Raw genomic sequence first — 22,257 nt, forward strand, 5'->3', positions numbered from 1 at the left:
CTCAATATATCATTTGTATCACACACACACTCCCTCTGCAAAATAGATCGTCTTTGGCAAATTTCCTCTCTGGATCAACCAACCGTGAAACAGGATCTGGGCAGGCTTAGGTGCATAGAGGATCAATCTGCAAACTATTCTATTTTGGATGGTCTTGAATCTTTTGAAGTTAAATGTAGGTCTATAATTTAGTCTGTGTGACGCTTGGCTTTGTCACCACCAGGTTATAATTGTTGCCATTGCACGCTAAATAATTAGCCACTGTTAGCATGCAAGATCCAGTTACGTCAAGGATTATATATACAAGTTAAACACAGGAGCAGCAACAACTGCAGGTCAATTAATCTAATAATGCTTGTCAAATAGTGATAAATCAACATTTTTATCCATGTCTATTAGCGCTGAAGTGCACGATTTTTTCCCCTCTAACCAGTTACGGTTAAACCCCGCCCCGTAGACGATTCTAAAAATCTAATCGTCAGGTCAATCACTGTGCTGACCCCAATTATAGTCTTCTTCTAAAAGCTGGTTTGTTTAGGAGATACACTATTTTTAAATCTCTCTCCTTGAAAATTAGCCAAAAATACTGATCAAATTTGATTATGCAAATGCTTGTCCATTAAGAAGCTCTCTGGAATGAGAATCTCCATCTAATACTTCCTCACTCTGTCTAGCAATAGCAAGTCGCAAATCTTTGTTTTGCCAGGGTTTTTTGACCTAAACTTTGACCTTTCTACGTCACCTAGCAACTTCCTTTGTCAGTAGTAAATAAAGCAACACAAGAAATAAATGAGCATTCATTAAACAATGCCATGGAGTATTTAAGAAACCTTTCATATTATTATCAAGGTTGAAAACAGTTGTTCTGCCTAATAGTTTTGTGCATTTTTTGTCTCAGGATTCTTTCAGAAAATACAGTATTTCATCGCCAGCTAGAGTCACCAGTGGTACAGTCGTTCATGATGTGTAAAATTGAGTAACTTACAGCAATATTTCAATTCAAGTCTATTTCAGTCTATCAGAAATGTCATTGATCTGTTAAGTGCTCTGCATAGCATATCCAATTTCTCTGCTGTCAGATTGTCAGAATCTCTTTCCTTATCATCGAGGGCTTCTAAATGGCTACTATAAGTCAGAATAAAACATCATGTTTTATTGTTCACTGAAAGAAAAACTAAAATAATCTGCACGCAAATCCATCTTTATTACAATAGACCTATTCAGATCATACGCCTACAGCGTGACCGAACTAGCCATATTGGCGGCATATGTGTCCTCATCTCTTTTGTTTTTTTATCCCTTTCAATGTTTTTTTTATATATCACAGGAAAATGCGTGACAACAATGACAGTATCATGTCTGTTTAATTTCTGAATGTAAATAAACTGTATATCAGTGTTTGAGGAAGTTACTTCGAAACTGTAGCTTGCCAAGCCACTAATTTCGTCCACAATGAAAAATGTAGATGTTTACTATGGAAGCTGGTTTCTTCCTCAAAATAAAAAGGTAGAGTAATAGTGACTTTATATTTCACAATTCTGACTTTTTTCTCACAATTGCAAATTTATATCTCACAATTCAAACTTTTTTCCTCACAACTGCAAGTTTTATATTTCACAAATGCAAATTTTGCCTTTTAATTTTTTTTATTCTGTGACGAAAACAAGCTTCCATAGTTAACAAAACATAGGTAAACTATACATTCTTTTGACTTGGGCCTAAAGATAAGTAAGTAACCACCTAGCAGAACACCCTAGCAACCACCCAACCTTAGAAACCGACATGCACTGAAACAACATAGAACACCTTAGTAACCGCGTAATGACCACAACACTGTGGCATTGTGGCAGTGACTTTGGCATCACTTACAATTCTTTCAGAAAATCAAGTTTCTAAATTATTTATTTTTAACCATTATTATTAACAATTTGTTTGGAAGCTGTCTTAAGATTGATAATATGGATTCTTTTTGTTGTTGCCCTGAAAGACAGATGAAGTGCACAGAAACATATTGTAAACTCTGTACAAAATTACGCACACACACTTTTACCGCCACCCCCCAAAATGGTCAAAATACTTTGTTCTGTTTTCCTGGAAGAGAAATATCTGCATGAGAAAAAAAATCTCATTTAGAGGAAATGGCCGTTAAAAATATGTACTGAAACTGAAATTTAGATGCAGATAGATAAAGAGTATAATGAAAGAAATCTGGTTTAAATATAAATTAAAAAAACAATGGTTTTGCCTGCAGTGTCCTGCCTTTAACGGAGCTAGAATTTATCCCTTCACAATTGAAAACCCTGAAAAAGCAGAGCTCTGCAGATACTGGTGTCATAGAAGTCGAGACGATGTTGATGCTGTGGCTATCTGTCATCTGTGTGTGTGCATAAATGAAAGAAATGGACTCAGGTTACAAACTGTTAATCAGGTGTGTGTGTGATAGTTCCAACAGAACGAGTAATGCTGGTACAGATTTCTGCTTATCTTGTCCAGTCGTGTGTGTGTGTGTGTGTGTGTGTGTGTGTGTGTGTGTGTACTTGTACAACTATCTTTGTGAGGACCAGTTTGAGTTTTCGACCATTGGAGTGGGGACATAGAGAGTAAAGTGAGGACGTTTTGTCCGGTCCTCACTTTCTGAGAGCCTTTAAAGGCCTGTTTGAGGGTCAAGACTTGGTTTTAGGGATTAGGTTATAATTAGGTTAAGGGTAGGTTTAGGGTCAGGGTTCGGGTTAGGCACTTAGTTGTGATGGGTAAAGTTAGGGTAAGCGGCTAGAGATTGCATTGTGTCAATGAATGTCCTCATAAAGATAGATGTACAAGAATGTGTGTGTGTGTGGGGGGGGGGGGGGGGGGGATATTCTGCCATGCATGAGTCATCAGGTGTGGAGTCCATTTGACTATGAGGAGTGGTGCATACATCAACAAATGTTTCCGTGTCGTATTGGTTACCATATGTCCTCTCCTTAGACATGACTGCATTCCTGCAACATGACCATGAAATGGGCCGTTGAGTACTGAGTACTTTGTTTATCAATTTAAATTAAATTAAATATTCCTTTAAAACATTACATTTTTCTTCTTCTTCTCCTTCTTCACAATTTTAAGCAATTAATTAATCCAAACCGCTTTGCCTCAGGTGTTCTATCTATCACTTGGGTATCTACCTGAAACTTTAATTTATAAAGTTTCTTTGGTTGCCTTGCAAGCACCACTGTTTCCTTCAGGAAATGCAAATCTAGTTCTTCTAATTCTTCTTCTCCACAATTAATTAACTCAAACCTCTGAACAAACACACTCCACTCGAACTTTGTTTTGTAGATAATTTCAACCTTCTACTCTTCACACAGGATGTGTTCTTGTGTTCCATCTGCATTTTTTTATTGTAAAGTCACAGTTGCACTAGTCATCATCATGCGCCAATCACTTCCATTCATGCGCACTTAAACAAGGAAGATAAGAAAAAGATAAGAAATGTGACCAGTAGTCAGAGACTGACCTCTTGAACTCTTGGATGAATTCAAAGGGTACACAAACTTAAAGTGAAATCAAAATTTTAGTTTTTTAGCTCTTAGGATGATTATGTTGGCCTTAATGTTATGAATAAGCTGGTGTGTTCCAAAACAATGACAAAATTCGCATTTAGGAGATATAAGCATTCAAAACTTACAGTCTCTCACTTTCGCTAAAATGGATCACGGATTTTTATGACGTCACCGCGGACTTCAGCTTCTCATCACATCTTCTGTCCAATCAAATGCTCTCTAGAATCTAAAGCGTCCCGCCCCCTATGCTATAAATACCACCTGGCCAAAGTGACCGTGGCTGTAGTCTACCTGACTGTACGTTCGGTAGTAAACGCATGCTCAGTGTCAGCTGCTCGTGCTCGTCAGTTCTATCAGTTAACTGTCAGAGTTACTGGAGTAACATATACTCCGGGATATTGTTTATTTCGAGTCCGACTGTCAGGCACATCCGAAAGCGAGTAACTTTAGAAAACTGGATAAGCGCTGACTCTGTTTTGAACGATTCAGTTCGATTTGGTGAACTTGTTCGACCGTTTCACAAAAAAAAAGAACTGGTTCAAAAGAACGATTCGTTCACGAACCAGACATCACTACCGTTGTCACGTTTTTTATCCGTTAAAACTCATCTTTGATCACCAAAATGACATATTTAAATGTTTTTTTTCCCCTTGAAAACAAATGTCTTCATGCCTTAAAATAGCTTGAATGTAACTCTACACCCTTGCCTCGTTTAGTATACATTGTCCTATGAATATGCAAATTAGCCCCACCTCCACTCACTCACACCAGCTCAGAGATCCACTCATTGACAATCACACGTTGATCTGATTGGGTACAAGGTAGTTTGTGATGTCAGAAACACCAGCGTCTTTGGAGAGAAAATACTCTGCAATGGTCTTGACTATGAATTTGCACATGGTTTGTCTTAAAGCATATTAAAAACACCACATAGATATATAAACAACATTAAAACCTTGGTTTTCAAAATAGCGTCACAGTCCAGCTAAGTAAGTTCAGCGATGTTTCATTTTGTTGTAAAAAAGTTATTTAGTTAATTTATATATAAAGCCGCTCAGGAGAAAACCATGATAGTGCACTATATGAGAGGACAGCCATTTGTCCTGAGCACTGCCATCAGCTAACATGCTTTCTTTTGTCCTAACCTCCTTTCAACCCACATCCCAGCAAACACAGAACATTGGCACAACGTACCCAACCTTCGAACAACGTTTTAACAACATGGCCAAAAGGTTGCTATAACTACGTTGTGTGGTGAAGGTTGTTACAGCGTTGTCACAGTGTTGACATTGAACCACCGTTCAGGGCCATTGCCTAAAGGTGATGATACACAGGGCAACTTTTTGAGCAATCTTGCCGAGCGATTGTTGCTTGCTCACTTTCCCATTGAAAATGGGCAATAAATTTCTATCTGGATAATTTAGATTGGTCGTGGGCCCTGTGTCTCATTTGGTTGCCCGTTGATGGCAACATTGCCTAGCAATATTGCTCAAAAAGTTTCCCTGTGTATCATCACCTTAAGGTTGTGCCTAGGGTGTCTGGACAACCACTGGACGACACATGTACTTGTCACTGCTCTGAAGCGCAAATCAGCCTTTTAAATTTCAACTGACCGCTGGGCTGTCTCATTCTTCATCGAGCAAGGATACGTGAGAATTGCGTTTAATTTACTTCAGCTAAATAAGATACGTAATTATTGAAACACAACCTACAACTTCCTTGTCTAATTCGACATTTATTTGAACATCTTCTGGTCAGGTATGACAAATATTTAACGTTATGCCAAAAGTATGAAGCCAAAATGACTTTAATGATGAGTAATTGAGAGGACAGCCTTGAACAGGCAGCAACTTAAGCGCATAGCCTACTTGTTGCACGTTAATGTTTGTTCCTTTTTTTTTGGAAACGCACAGAGAAAAGGAAATGTTTGTAACTGCTCACACACCTGTTTATTTTTTTCCTTTGATTTGTCGTCTCATTCGTTTTTTTGCTAGATGCTGCTCATGCTAGTTTACGTTAGTCCACTCCCTGTATAATGTTTTTTTCCCCCCACAAATATGATTTTTGGAAGTGCAATTTGATTACCATATGCAGTTTTAATAAAGTTGAATTAGCTAACCTTCTATATCATTTTTACTCTTCAAAGTGTACACTTGCAGGTGTTGATTATAATTAATTTACTGTTAGACCCATAAATAATAATAAGGATAAACAATATTTAAAAAGTATACAATTATCGAACATATGACTAATTAAAAATTAACCTCAAAACATAACATGCTAAATGGGGGATATCTATATCTAGCATAAAAACAAATTGTCAGAAAGTCATCTCTCAGTTGCTGAATGCAACAATGTTGCGTAACAGCCCTGTGGCGTCTTACAATTTTACAACAATTACAATGTTGCGAGCACGTAGACATAGCAGGAATGCAACGCGCCACAGACGTTGCCACAGCGTAAATGTGTTTGCTGGGATGCTTCCTTTAGTCCTAAAGTTCATGAATACTGGCTGTAGCTATACCTTTGGACTTAGTGTCAGCTAAATCAAACCCCTTCACATGACTGAAGGACTCTGGTCCAGATTGTCAAGTTAAGAACAGAGCTTTTGTTTGGTTTTGACTTATCTGTCGGAGTTCATTTGAATCGCCTGTGATTCCACGTGCAGATTCACCTGATAAGACTCCTCAGTATTTTTGAGAAGAACAAATATGCGCCTGATTATCCCCCATGGCAACAAAGGAGCGACTCAGAGAGAGTTGTAGGCAGAGAATCAGGATGTCATCCATGTTTTCAGGCTGGTGTCATTGTTAGAAATGGGCCTTTAGGGGTCTGTGACTCAGCAACAGGTGTGAAAAAAAGAAGCCTCAATCCCATGGCTCAAGTTAACGAATTACATAAGCCTTACAGCTGTTGAACGCACATGTTGTCCTAAAAACTAATGACCATCTGTATATAAAGCTTAAGTCTCAAGATGAGTCGAGGATTTGGTGGGTAATGGGTACTTTTGTCTGAATAGTCCAGATTTGCTTGGACCAATGTCACAAACTAACAAAATGTCAAGCATTTAACACTTTAATTACACTGTTAATCACTTATAAAACATCTATATTAAATCGTTTTAAGTAAAACATATAATTTAATATGACAAAATAAACATAACTCTAATAGGTTATACCAACAAAAGTTATTTTAAAAGGGGACCTATTATGCAAAATTCTTCTCACCAGAGCATTTAACAGCAGCATTCAAGTAAGAAATTTATTCTTATTATAGCTAGGTAGCTAAGTTATTCAGAGAGTGATTTTCTGGTTTTCTTTAGTTGTATGATTTATATTAACAGCATATTCAGCAGTAGTACTGTATATTACGCTGCTTTCACTTTTATACACAGATCTAATATACACATCCGATTTCTTTACTTGCTGTTTACATTCACAGACATAACCGACTGTGTTTATGTGAATTTTGTGTGTTTTTGACATAAACTTGTGTGTATTTGATCATTTAATGCAAAAAGATGTGAAAGAGAACTTAGAGAACTTAGTGAAAGAGAACTACTACAGGGTTTAATACAGGGTTTCTCAAACTCGGTCCTGGAGGGTCACTGTCCTGCACAGTTTAGCTCCAACCCTGATCACTTCACAGACGTATTCTAGGGACACCTGAGACTTATATCACATATTGACATAATAGGTCCCCTTTAAGGGTGAGGTCAGGTAGAGAGGTTTTCAACTGAATATTCCTTGTAAAACAATTACAGCAGGGAAAAAATATTCCAGCATGAATTGTACTGTTAAAGTGAATTCATTAATATTGACCAAATTCTACCAGATGTGATTTTGAGCAAAAAAAAAAACTCTATTGGAATAGTCTTTAGTCTCTTTGTTAAATTGCCAGGAAAAAAGTTTCAATTAGAACAATGTAGATTCCCAAACAATTGTGAAATGTTAGATGTATCCAAAGAAATCATATGTATAAAATAAGAAGTTAACCTAGTCACCTAAGCTGGCAAAAAATCCCAAATCCCATAAACAGACAAGGCTATAGGTAGTCTAGCAGATTAGGCTATATTAGATATACTAGGTAGCTTAGTAACACATTAGTATGCAAGTAATCTAGTCGGCTAGATATATTATTAAATGTGTCTATATTTTACACTTAGCTGAAATAAAGACAAAAGGTATTTATCTGTTAAGATGTGGTGCACATGATTTAAATCCATTCTTGTTTCTGTCAGGGTTCTGTCACTTCATTCTGGTCATTCTTGGTTTGGTGACAGAGCTCTGACACTCCTATTGTCTTGTCATGGTGAGCGTGAGGTTTCGAGTTTGCTCGGGCTGTGCGCTCCTCTGTCCACATGAGTTGTTTTTTTGTGCGGACCGTGGTGTTCTGATCCCAGCACTTCGAACTAATTTGGTTTCGGTTCTGTTTTATCCAAATACTGAAGCTGGATTTATTCACTTTTTTTGCAGCTGCACAAACCAATGGCATTTGAGCCCTTCTAAATTGGTGAGGCCAATTGCCATGCTCACAGTCCTCCTTTTCGGACTGTCTCTGGCTCCACGCACTTTTACCAAGTGCACGGGAATTCGCATCATGAACTACCTCGACATCTGGCTGGTGGTGTCTCGGTTGGAGCACGAGATTGCTGTTCCTTAGCCACCTGGAGCATTTTGGGCTCAGAGTCAATTCAGCCAAGAGCTTTCTGTCTCCCAGCAAGCGAGTCGCTTTTCTGGGGGCAGTTATCGACTCGGCTCGGATGCGGGCCTGGATAATGTCGGAACGCTCACTGAGTATTCAGCGGCTAGCGGCATCTTTCAAAGTGGGGGCTGTCTTTCCCCTCAAAGCTTTCCAGAGGTTTGTCAGCCTGATGACAGCCGCCTCCTCTGTAGAACCGCTGGGCCTGTTCCACATGCAGTCCCTGCAGTATTGGCTGAATACTCCCGTCCCACTCTTGGCATCAGGGACATTTGCGCCTCAGGGTGGACCACAGGCATTTTATTGGGACTGACCTCTAGATGGAAGGTTGTCACGACAGATGCCTCCAACTCGGGTTGGGGAGCTCTGTGAGAGGGCAAGCCGGCGTTCAGCTCCTCGTCCAGCCTGGAGCAACGCCTGCATATCAATGGCCTCGAAATGATGGTGGTTTTTCTGGATCTCAAAACCTTCCTACCTGCCAGCCCTACAGGGGCACCACGTCCTTGTCCATTTGGACAACATGACGGTGGTAGCCTTCATAAATCGCCAGGTCGTGGTCTCTTTACAAGATAGCAAGAATGGCCTCCTCCTGGGCTTGGTCCATCTGAGTCTCCATTGGGGTTATTTGTGCGGCAGCCGGCTGGTCTTCGCCGTCTACCTTCACAAGGTGTCTGCTTGATTGTCCTGCACCCAAAATAGTGGTCCGGACTATCTTTGCTGAGGCTCCAGCCCCGTGGCCTGAGCCTCAATAGTTAGTCTATGTTGCCTAGGGCCCTAATGGTAGAGCCAAAGCCAGGGAATGTGAAACACGTCTTATTGCGCTTGAAAATTATTAAAAATCATATTGAAATATGCACACAGGAATCGAAATTAAAATTTTTATAAAAAGTTTCCAATTCTTGACCTTAAGGATCAGATTTATTCCCAATCCGATTGTATAACAGTGATTTTAAAATGTTTATCTAAAATGACATTACAGGCCACAGTTCAGGTTTATTTATTCAGAGCTTTTATCAATTGTGGTCATAAAAATGCAGGCAAAGAAAGCAGTAAACCACTCCTTAAGGGTGGGGAAGGAAACCTTGGGTGGAACCAAAGCTCAAAGGTAACACAAATCCCATCTGACCGGCCTTGTAGAGTTAGTCCTTGGAAAATAAGTTGTTCAGAGATGTTCACATATAAATAGTAGAGTATAAAGATTTATTTGAAATATTTTAACATTAGCAGAGATTCAAGTAAGATGTAATGATCTTTCTAACATAAGTGTATATGAAAAAAATAGTTCAATCCCACAATAAAACAAGACATCTGTCACTGTGTAATCTAAACAGTGGCACTGGTTCGGATCAATGCTAATCCCTTATATTGATGAATGCTCTTTTGGAATACTAATGGAGTTGCTGTGTGTACGCATTAGAGTCATACGTTGAAGACGCGCACACATTCAATCATAGGTTGAACTCTGGAATGTGTTAGAACTACAGGGTGTGACCTACCATGCAACCCTTGAACAGACAAAACATATATTTAAAAGCCTCAATTGTATTTGGCTGCTTAGTGATCTTTTTGAGATCAGAAACAACAAGACCTACACCGGGACTCAGAGAAACACCATATACCAGATTGAATATCAATGAGTGTAAATTGTGATGCTATTGCTTTAAGTGTATTAGGTGTCTTAATAAAGTATATTAAATGCGGTTTGGCATTTTCATGTCCCCTAACTCCAAAGAACTGTTTGAAGGACAGACTAATAATAGAGACATAATTATATAATGGACAGGATGGACCAGTTGCCAAGAGTCAAGAATGAATGACACAGTGACACAATGGAAAAGCAGGTTTAAGAAATATAGGTTACTCTTTTTATTGAATGTTTATTGAATTTAGTTGTTTCTTTAAAGTGATGGTTCACCCAGTAATGAAAAATATGTCATCACTTGCTCTCCCCATAGTCGTTTCACTTGTGTATGACTTTCTTTCTTCTAAAGAACGCAAAAGAAAATATTTTGAAGAATGTTGGTTACCATTGACTTCCATTGTACAAAAAGAACACTGAGACCGTTCTAAAATAATAGCCAATATTTTTTTATATTCCACAGAAGAAAGAAAGTCATACAGTTTTGGAATTATATGAGGGTGAGTAAATAATGACAGAATGCTAATTTTTGAGAGAACTATCCCTTTAACAAAATGTTTATATCTGATCTGAACTTTATAATTGATTTTTTTGGTGCAGTCCACATAGTTAGGTTAATTCAGTTATATTAAAATGTTACTAATTCATTTAAATGTGTGTGTGATGGAGCAATATACAATGCGATTCAAAGATCTATTTTGATCATCCACCATGTTAAAATAGTGAGTATGTAGACAAGTAGACCTATCCATAATAGGATTGTGTTGTTTATGCCAATTTTTAAGTCAGCACGAAACAGAAGTTTCTATAGAGTTTTCTGAGTGAAACGGCTTCTCATACAAGAAAAAATGTAGGCCGGGACTTCATTTTGTGCATTGGGAATTGATTGGATCATTAGATCATTGTCATTTGCTCTTGCTGCAATCACAAGTGAGTGACAGGTTGTCCCGTCCTCGCGCCACTAAACATCATCATAAGTCATCAGAGAAGAGAAGTTGCTGCAAGAGGGAGGGGAAATTATTTCGATTCAAGGTACAAAAACAAAAAGATGTGCATGGATAAATCATTTTTAATAAATACTGCAATATTCCATGGAAAATAAGAATTTGATTTCATTGTGACTTTAATATGGCTGAAAAAAGCCTACCTTTGGCATCCCTATACTGTCTTTGCAGTGAACAGACGTGTCGACTCTCTCAAAATACATAATTTCGGAAATAAATTATTAAGGATTTTACTTAGTGGTTTAATATTGTATAATAATATATATTCAATATAAACTTTTTTTTTTTTTTTCACAGAGAGAGAAAACACAAGCGTGCCAGCGTCCCGCGTTCTCTGATTGGCTGAGCTGGCGTTCTCTTCAAGTTGTCAAAACTACAGAGCTGCGCCTCTTCTCATTGGACGAAAAGAGTTCCAAGCAGTGCCAGCAGGTAACCGCTCGGCCAATCAAAACTCTCCCTTCATGTTGTCCTAGAGACCGTGTCTACGACTTCCTTATACTGACATTTCAGAATGTGTCATGAGATATAACATTCTAACTGTCTCAGAGTTTCACCCATTAGAAATACTTTGCTTCGAACGCGGAACAACAGTATGCTTCTTTTGAAACATTTGTTGTGTAGGCAATACTGTGTGTGTAGTGTTGCGTGTGTGTGTATGAAATATTAGCCCAGCCCAGCAGCCCTTCCTATTTCCCCTCCCTTTCCTCCAACAGTCTCAGTCGGTTCGCCCGCAGCTCTTGCGTTCTCTCGGCCGGGGATTCATTTCAGAGATGGCTGCGAAAGTGTGTAGATCGGTCCTCCTCCTGTCCCGGAGCAGCGGAGCCGTAGCCTCTTCCGCTTTCCCCGCATTCGGTGTCTCCTCACAGCGACAGCATCAGAGCACAAGAACGGTGAGTTCCTGGAATGGAAACCGAACATGGGTGCTGCTACTACCGCTGCTGCTGCTGCTGCTGCTGGACAAGGGGAGGGTTGTAATGGGAGGGCTGGGTTCCTCTTTCTGGAGAGGATTAGATAAAAACAACCCCCGAAGGAAGTGTTTTGGGACGTTGCTGTCCGCATTGAGTGTTGTCGTGCATTGTACAGTGATGATCAGCAGTGCTGCATCATTATCCAGTGCACTTTCAGTCTAGCTATACAAGACGTCCCGTTTACTGGAGGCGTTTACACATGTGCAGTCAGTGTCTTGGCTTGACTCATGTATGAACATTACATTTCAAGTTTGCATGCATGCTAGAGAATTGCACGCGAGCGAGCGGATGCGCTTTTGGCGCATTGGCTCCGTGCAATCTGTTCCTGGATAACCTTGAAAGCAACAGTGGTCTCAACTTTAACGCTGACTGCACGGACAACTCTGAGGCATCATGCGCTCTCCGTGATTGATTACGTGGCATTGGACCGTTTCACTGATTTCAAGCATGCAACGTGTTCTTTCAAGCTTTGCCGAACTGGACGGACCGTATGAGTGTGTTTGATCCACTGCAGTGTCCGATTGTGTGAGTGTGTACAATGCGAACAGACTGAGAGAGAATGACAGTGCGGCAGGACTCCTGCGTTCTCACAGGACGTTGCGTTTAAACGTTCTCTAGACGCGTTTTTCAAAAGTTGAACTATTCTTAACTTGACGCGCCGCCTAAAAACGCAACGTAACGCCCGTCTGACGCATGCGTACTCAGAATAAAATAAAATAAAAAAAAACGCAAGAATGCGTACAGTGAGAACGCCCCCCGCTCGTCTGAGCACTGTCATTGTTGGGGGGAAAATGATTAGACTCTTTCTCTCCCAGGCAAAGCATGTCCAGTTCAGTTCTTCGTTTAATTATGCCACTCCTCCTCTTTACTCCTACACACCTCCCTTTCTTCCTGCGGGTGTTTCCCGTTTCCATGGGCAAGCCTGTGGGTTTTCCTTTGAGCGAACTCCAGTGCGCATTGCTCAATGGCGCTCTAGCATGTTTTGGAAGCTCGTCAGCTGGAGAAAAAACATGCGGGCAGTCCTTGAGACACCACCATCATAGCTTTTGGTTTGTTCCACCTCGATGACTTTCTAGTAAAAACGAGAAGAATGTGAAGAGGAAGGCCAGGAGTTCCCTTTCATCTAGGAACTGTGGTATTACCATGGGAATATAGCCTGACTTTGGACGCTAACACATTTGATATACAGCTTAATTTTCCACATTTACTAAAAGTACATGTTTTTAAACAAAGTGCAGGGGTAGTTCCATATTTTCTGGGCAATATTATTGTGGTACTACTGTGGTATTTTTTGTTTTTGTTTTGAAAAACCTTGTAGTACAATAGATAATACTTTATACTTACGTACTTCATTTCTCACATTAGCAAAAGCATGTTATGCTATGGTTTTTTTGGACAAAGGGTGGCATAGAAAAAACACGTTTTTGGTACACTGGCATATTGCTAATACAGTGATATTTGATAGCTTACAGTACCATATTTTATTGTCCATACTGAAAAACTTACTTTGTACTTATGCTTTTGGACAAGTTGGCAGTTTGGACCAGTTTATAAACAATGATTTTTCAACCCAGGGTTACAAGAAAAAAGTGCCTTTGTCGACATTTGCAAATGATACATCGTTGCTTCGTGAATGTGAATCTGGCTAAGTTTTTCTTACGTTGCTTCACAGCAGTTCAGAAATGAAATGTCCAGTCAGTGGTGCTAAAAGATTAGTGCTCTATCGCATTAACCTTCCCCATACACTAAACCCTACCCTAAATCTAACCAATTGTGTTAACAAGGTAAACGTGATGAGATGAATGCATTTGTAACAAATGTTTTATCATGACTCGTGTTTAAGGGGACTCGTACCTGAGTCAGTTTTACTACGTCAGAAAAGCCATACATATGGAGCTTATTATGTGATGCAAACATAGTTTACAGAATCCTTACAAACATCCTTACCCATTCAATCATAATTTGTGTGAAAAGGAATTAAAGTTGTTGGTGTTTTACTGCCACTCGTGTCCATTTGAATTGTGTATAAGGCATGGATTTGGATTTTCAATAAATGTAGGTAGAGGCATGTTTTTCCAATGAGTTTAGGTTGTGATTTTTAATTATTCAAAACTACCACTGTGACAGTGATATTCTTTTAAGTTCCTTGTGGTACACTGTGGATTAAGCAATCCCATCATGAATTTATTGTGTTATTTGTTTGTTTCTCTCTGGGCAGGAATATTTGTGGCTCTGCTGGCATTTATAGTGTTTTCCAAACCAAGCCGTGGCCTCTTATGGTGCTTGGCACAAACCTGTCAGGCTGAGACACGGCAGTGACAGGTCTCTGACAGAAAGGCCACGCTGCCTGAGCATCAAGTCTCAAAGCACCGTTTTATCATAAACATCCGAAGCACAGCTGTGAGGTGTTTAACGAATTGCTACAACACAACGTTTTCCCGAAGGACTGTGCAGTTCAGTAGAAATAATAAGGCTTTGAGTGTCTAAAAACACTTTGATCTTTAGCTGGACACGAGCAGTGGAGAGTGCTAATGCTAAAAAACGTCCTCTTGGATCACAAGCTGAAACGCCAGTCGCAGTGTCAGATATTAATCCTGACTCTGATGTCAGACCCCTGAGATATGCACTTAACTCTTGTTAGCTCCCTATTGACTCAACTGTTCAATAAAAGCCTCCATTTTTGAATGTGGACAAGTACAGAGACTGCTGAAAAACAAAGTAGGCTATACTGATAAGAAGTAGATCACCCTGTGATCTCTGTGGTCCACTCCAGTGGCTTTCTGCCATGTCTTTTTACGGGTCATCAGTCTGGGCCGTGAATTGTTGAGTTTACTCTGTTTCTTCAAGCATATGCAGAGAGCGCATGCGGAGGGTGAGCTAGCTTCAGGGGTAACGCTATGAATTCTGGGAGGTGTGTCCCTCTGCATACCTTAGAGATGTTAAAAGAATCATGCAGCATTAATTGCCAACCATCTGGAGTCATGCATTCCGTACCAAAGATTTTTTTTTTCGGTCTTAATAGCCATTTTACAGTGTTTATGCTCCATTCAAAACACATTACATGAATCGCTTGTGGGGTCAATTATTGGGATTTACACAGACGATTAAATATCAGTGATGACATCATATTGAAGCGGCTCAAGCAAGCTGGAAACGTGTTGAACCTGGCCTTTCAACTTGAAAACATTTTGGAAGGAGTGACAATCCAAAAAGTTTGGTTGCATATCAATTTAAAGGGGTCATATGATGCGTTTTCATGTTTTCCTATTTCTTTAGTGCGTTATGCAGCTGTTTGTGAATGAATAAGGTCTGCAAATTTACAAAGCTCAAAGTTTCCCACAAAAAGATTTGTTGTATCTAAAAGAGAAGGCAGATCCAGACCTAGCTAAATATGCCTCGATCGAATCCTTCCTCACGACCTACGTCACTAGGTGGAAATATATGCATAATGCCACCCAAAAGCATGCAAAGAAAGAGGGCGTGGCTTCAGTTATCGTAGTTCTCGCCGCCATGTCGTGAGACTCTTTGTGTTTCTATGCGAGAGCAAAAGCACTTTATTTGGCCTTCCGAAAGTGGATGCAATTAGGTGATCTTTGAAAATAGCATCATGTGTCCTCTTCAAATGGGTATATAAATGTCATTTTAAAATGAAATAAATAAATTTGTATTTTTACTGCCGTCACTCTCTCTTTGTGATCACGAACATCATGAAATCATTTGGTTCCAGTATTTTTTTTTAAGTGAACGGTTTTGAATTATAACCCTGCCCAGTGCCTGTTTATCCAATTTGGATTTAAGTGGCCCGGTTAACTGCCGTCGTGATTGACTGAGCGGCTTCAGTGATCTAGAGTAGCAGGAGAAGAGGGAGATTGGTCTCTAGACAGAGATTGCAAGTCTCATTGTCCGTTTTGACAGCCAAAGGTGAGACAACAACTCAGAACCGAATACCAGTTTGTGATCGTCCTATGCTCCAGGTTGTTTTGGCTATCTAAACTATCTAAAAGGACAATGCTTGATGAGTAACATAACATGACTGTTGTGTTCCTGTGGCTTTATATTTGTTTAATTTATATGGTTTTATGATACTGGTCTGCCTGTCTCTCTCAGTGAATGTCTCAATAAAGCATTCTCTTATCTGTTATAAGGAGCTCTATATGTTTTCACATTGCTGTTGGCACACAACTATCCTTTGTGTTGATAAAAGAGAGCACCGCTGTGACTAGAATGCTGACAAGTTAAAATGTGCTTAGATGCATGATCATATTAACAATTAACAAGATTTTTTGCATTTCATCCCCACTAAAGCACTGTTGCCAAAGCCATACGGCATACACAATAAATGGGACACTATAGAGCATCCTGCCACAAGCACTTTAAAAAGTGGACAAATCAGCCTAATCATACTGGGATAGTTCACCAAAAAAGATAGTTGTATCATAAATTACTCATCTTGTTGTTTTGGACCTTTGACAATTAAATAGATTTCTTAGTCTTTTTTTCCTCTCCATACAATAAAGATTAATAGGGTCCATGTTGTTTTGGACCTCATGGTATGAACAAAAACATTCATCAATATATCTTCTTTGGTGTTGATGATTTATGGAGCTTTGCACATTGCTACCATTTATGGTTGCATGAATAGTCATAGTAATGCTTGCCTTTGCAAACACACCTAATCAATATATGGATACTGATTAGATTGATTAGGATTTTAAGAATGAGCAGTCTTTTAAATAGAGGTCTCTCTCTATGTTTTAGCAATGGAGCGTGTCATTTATTCAGCCTTCAGGAATGTCAGAAAGGGCAAACTCTGGGCTGAATAATAAGCTCAAAATTATGCAATACTCTTCCTTTATGTCTCATAAAAAGATGATCCATTGGTTCTGTGTTCATGGTTGTGCACCTAATTATGACTTGGTACAGTTGTGCCTTTAATCGTTCTAAATCCTTAGATGCAGTTTTGTAATTGACCATTACTATTGCATACATTTGGGTAGGCATAAACTCTGTGTAAGCTCAACATTGTGTCCCTGTGTATCTTTCCCCACTGAAGTATAAACACAAAATGCTTAAATAAATAGAGGGATTGACAACATCATAAACAGAAGCTTTTCTTCCAGCTGTATCTCATACTGTGCATAAAAATATACTTACTTCCTTACTATTTAGGAGGCGGAAAGCAGTACATGGATTGAGTAGAATGTGTGAATTCATAGCATTCATAAAACAGTAGGTGAAAAGTACCTCACTTCGGCAGGATTCTGATCACATGTGGCCACGTAAGAGGAGATATGAATGGCAGAACATATTTGTTTAAAAAATGCAAAGTTCGTTCCTCAAATGTTGTACTATTAGACAGTATGTGATTTAGGAATCAGCTATAGTTGATGCCAGTGACTGTTCCAAAGCCTAGTGAGCTGACTACTGCCGGTCTACCACATTCCTGAGTATCTTCTGTATGCAATGTCATTTGTAACTCCCTAAATAGGCAGCAACCCTGCTGTGTCTGCATCTTCCAAATACTATGCCTCATGCATGGAAGACTTGATCTCAGTACAAATGATACAATGAATCACAAATGATATTAATAGAGTTTGGCATTTGCATATTGCTAAGCTAACAGTGCAGTACTTTAATAAGCATAGTTTAGCCAAAAGTATAGTCCTCTTTAATTTGATTATTATTATTTATTTTTTTGGTATTGAATAAATTTCTCTTGCCTTCAGCGGTTTGGGTGAATTTTTATTTTTTTTCCCACATTGCATGATATTTCAAAGATGCATAAAATGCTGCCTTAGAGAATTCGGTTAAAATAAGGTGACTTTCTTGGAACAGCCTTTGTCCCTGTTGCATGCCTATGATGTCTTAACTAGGTTTTGGAACGGAGCCTTTAAAATTTCTGTCAAATCACACAATTTATGGCAAACATAAAATTCAGCTTTAAATGAAGACTTTTTCACTTATCCTCATTTGCAATATTGTGTCTTATAGCCATCTTCTATCTGTACTTAATCAGTTCAAGTAGGCTAAAATTAAGTGGTTCTTGAGTGTGGAGAGGACAGGGTAGTATTTAGCATTTTAGGTGACAATATTAAAGGTTGTTAGAGCTGCTTTTAGTATAAGTGCCCTTACATGAAGGCTTGACCTCCTCAGTGGTACCAGGCAGCTTGCTGTGCTTTTCTGTTGCCCATAGGTGCAAGTCATGCTTAATGCGGGCAGTAATGGAGGCCGGTGAGAGTAATATGATGATGGATGAGGAGATGGTTGGTTACCCCTTCTGCTCTGATGTTTCTTCTAGATTCTGATACTGTTATGAAGCCTGGCCCTCTCATTGGTTAGTGAATATTGGATGCATCACAATGTCATTACTTTTGACAGGAAAACAAATCTCTCTCTCCATTGAGGATCTGCATCAGCTTGGTAAATTAGGCTTTTAGACGAAGGTCATCCGAGCTGAGATTCCGGTCGGACGGATGCAGCATGTTAACTATAGGTTGGTGTAATGCTGAATGAATGCGTGATTGGGTTGATAATTGTTTCTACATGTGCTTTTACATATCAAATGCTTCATGATGTGCTCCAAATATGTATGTTTAATGGGTTTCAGCAGGTATGCATATTTTCAGTCGTTAAGGGTCATATTTCAAACCCGTGTGCCAACAGTACTCTGCCTTTATCACTTACACATTTCTTTCAGTCTTCTTTTTCTTTCTGGATGTCGTTATTAACCTCCTTCTGCTCGTTTTCATTATTCAGCTTTTATTTAATTGCACAAAAGTGAACGAAATCTGCCTTATTTTGAGCACCTTGCTGGAAACCCATGAGCTCAGGGTGGAAAAACATCATCCTACACAAATTGTAAGAGATTGCTTGCCTGGCATACTCAAGACCCTGTCATTCGTAGTCAGTGTGCGAAATATTAAGCCTGGGATTTTTTTTTAAATACGTTTTTTATTGGATGGAATTGTGGAATATATTAATGGAATATGAATGATATTAAAATAAAAGGAGGAAACGGGCAATACAGAAGTAGGAAAGACTTATGAATATATTTCTAAGATGTCTAAGTTATAAGATGTTATTGTCATGCTTCGCAGAATTTCCATGCTTGATACAAATGGAAATAAAATTTTGATACCATTGCAAAAACTAATATCCATCCACTCTTTAGAAGTCAAATATTATGAGCATCATATAGCATGTAGCTTTCAATTATTTCTCAATGACGTAATTATTTAATGCAAGTAACACACATACAAACTATAAAACAAATATACAAGTGGAGTAAACAGTGTTTGAAGTGCAAAATATCAGATCTGTGCAAAGTCTAATGCATTTTGGAGACACACAGTTTTTGTCCCACTTGTTTACATTCACTTAAAACCAAATGTGTTACTTTGCATTCATTTGTTAGGAATGGCATTTTTGACCAAGAAGCAAACTTGACACATTCAGCCATTACAGCATTGGACGATTCAAAGTAATCAAAGTACCAGTACTTTTGAAATCCCTACCTTTGTATTTAAATATATAAGATAGTGTTTGTCAGTTAGACTGCATATTGCATCAGGAAATTAGCAGGTTTTGCATTGCACTAAGGTTTGGAGTGAGATTATTTTATTTGCATTTCCAGCCCTTGTCATTCTTATCAGTGGATTTGTATGGCTGCCTTTTATCTTGCACTGCTCAGAAACCACAGAATAGGAGTGGAGCCACTATCTATCTTTTCAAAAACCCATGGCAGCCTCCACCTTTTACTTTTCCCTACTTTTTTGGTTTATTGTGGCCCACTAGGAACTAAAGCCGCGTTTCCACAACAGGAACTTTCCCCAGAATCTAGGGACTTTGGGGTAGTACTTGGTGTGTTTTTCGACCACAGGAACCAGGGTCTAAATGAAATTCCGGGTAAAAATTTTCCCCTCAGAAAGTCCCTGCTCGCGAGGTAGTACTTTTTTAAAATTCAGGAACTTTTGGGGGTGGGACTTGAGCGCTGAACATGCTGATTGGTTGAGTTCATGCAGCATTTTGATTGGTTTACACCATGTAGCATTTTATTTCAACCACCATTTGTAAAAGTCTGTTGCGGTGCGTGCAGTAAGAGTTGTTTGCTATTCGAATCAATGGAGTTCAAAACATTTGCCTAATCTTCACGGTACTTTAGACCGCAATGGAAATGCAGACAGCAACAGATCTGGGGGAAAAAAGTTCCTGGGACAAATTGTTCTGGGTACTTTCAGTGGAAGGCGCGTGCCTTAAATGGGGTGGATTTAAAAGCATTTTTGTTCGTCAAAAAAAAAAAAAAAGTTGTTTACTTTCTTAGTGTTGGTTTGAGTTCTAAACTTGCGAGAGGCTCCCTGTGCATGGTTGATCGATGTGCAGGGCATTGGCATTTGTAGGCTTGTAATGTTTGTTTTGTAGCTGAAAGTTTAAGGGAGACATACAGTAGGTCTGTAGAGCATTCTGCACAAAAAGACCTCACTTTGTTCATGAGACCCCGATCGCTTCTTACCAGGGTCAGCGGGGCTGAATTTGCAGTTTGAAAAGTACCAAAAGCTTTGAAACTGTTGTCAGAGGTCATTAAGGGGAACTGAGTGGAGAAGTAATAAGTTGTGACCTTGCTATGGTTTTGTGGTGGATCTGTTGCAAAGTCAACAGTTCATGTTGTGTGAAATACTTCAGCCTTGTATTTCAGACAGAAATAAAGGGCAGACAGAAAGACGTAACCAAATTCATGTTAAAGAGTTAAATTTACTCATCCTTATGTCATTTCAAACCTTTACAACTTTCTTCCACACAAAAGGAGAAACACTGAAGAAGTAGTTACTCTTGTACTCTTCCATGTAATGAAAGTGAATGAGGATCTGGTCTGTTGAGCTCCAAAGTAAAAAAAAAAAGTATACAAATATAATGCATTTGGTCCATATAACTTGTGTACTATATTCCTCTTCTAACAATACCTTTGTACCTTTGAGAAATAGACCCTAATATAAGTTCACTTCAGTTATCCCAAGCTATTCTTTAGCTTGGATATCGCAAATTCGTAGTTTGATTGGTCACAACAATGCATGTTACCATTTTTATTATGACAAGAGTAGCTGTTACATTCTTCAAAATCTATGCTTCTGTGTTCCAACGAAGAAAAAGTCTCAAAGGTTTGGAATGATGTAAGGGTGAATAAAATGATGACAGGGTTTTCATGTTTGGGTGAACTGTCCCTTTAATGTTTTACTCTTCAGTGAAGCATGCAAATTACTTTAAAAACTTCCACAAAAAGTCACCTTCATCATCCTATCTTAGTTAATTGAGAATACAATGACAAAGGTTGTGCACTTAAAAATGAACAATCATTAATGGAGGGGTTAGTGAAAATCTTTACTTGCATATTATACTGGCTAATTAGTGCAATTAAAATGCCACAAACAAGCCTGGGCGTCCACACAATGACCTGAAATCTGTGTTTACACTGTAATGAGTTACCACAACAACAGCGCTCTGCTAGATCTACCATAGAGCACTCTGAGAACAGCATAAACAAACAATCCAGCTCCAACTGGCTCAACAGCTGCCATGTTGTTTTTCTAGTCGATTACCTCGACTGCCCATTTCTTCTGCATACAATAGACAAGTGCAGAACCAGTCATACCGGCTATCTGATCAGTATGTGATTTTGGTTTAAGATGTGTGCGAGTGTATTTGACCCAGATATTCCAAGGACACAGTTGTTCTGCAAGCTCCCATCTGACTTCCTCGTCCTGCCAGGCCTGTCGCGGATCTCTCGGTGGGCTGTCTGCACCATAACCTCCCCCCCTTTGAATGAAAAGAGAATGGGAGGGGAGACGGACTCTGTGGGGCTTGATCTCGTCCACTTAAGCTCTGTATCACATCAGGAAATCGATATAATTACACAAAAGCTAAGCATGTTGGGGAACAGGAGGTTGTGCAGGATAATGTGACTGAAGGAATAAAAAGTAAAGGAAGGAATGAAAAGAATGAGGAAAATTTTCCTTAGTGGAAAAACTAGAAAAGCAACCCATCCTTCAAACTGATCTGTTAACCTTTGGAGCTTGATTTTATTAACTGTAACAAAGCAGCCTCACACACTGGCCTCCTCTGGGTGGGGTTGAGATATTGGAAAACCAAAGCTTAGACAACAACATTCCGATCCGGTTTTCTCAGAGATGTGCTTTCACATGCCTTAGCTTAGCAAATTAGACTGTAGGGCAAACTTGGTAGTGGACTAGAGTTTTGATCCATATCTTAAAATGTATTGCTGAGAATCAGGACAGATCATTCTGGCTTCCCATGATTTTCAGTCGCAATGTGTGGCTTTTATGTAGTCATTGGAAAAAAAGAACAAAAGTTTCATTGCTTTGGTCAGATCTGATCCAAAACTTTCCTTCTAA

General features: G+C 39.1%; 1 protein-coding gene across 1 annotated transcript in view; it reads left to right on the top strand.

Annotated features, from left to right (window-relative positions):
- The first annotated feature begins 11,384 nt into the window (after positions 1 to 11,384).
- The window catches only part of mcu (mitochondrial calcium uniporter), an 83,455-nt gene continuing 72,582 nt past the window's right edge, over positions 11,385 to 22,257 (top strand). The window contains exons 1-2 of the mRNA XM_079855127.1: positions 11,385 to 11,476; positions 11,600 to 11,776. Coding sequence (XP_079711253.1) covers positions 11,405 to 11,476; positions 11,600 to 11,776 — 249 coding nt within the window. The 5' untranslated portion in view covers positions 11,385 to 11,404. The remainder of the gene's footprint in view (positions 11,477 to 11,599; positions 11,777 to 22,257) is intronic.

The sequence above is a fragment of the Squalius cephalus genome, assembly GCF_949319135.1.
Source record: "Squalius cephalus genome assembly, chromosome: 21".
In the NCBI taxonomy this organism is placed as follows: Eukaryota; Metazoa; Chordata; class Actinopteri; order Cypriniformes; family Leuciscidae; genus Squalius; species Squalius cephalus.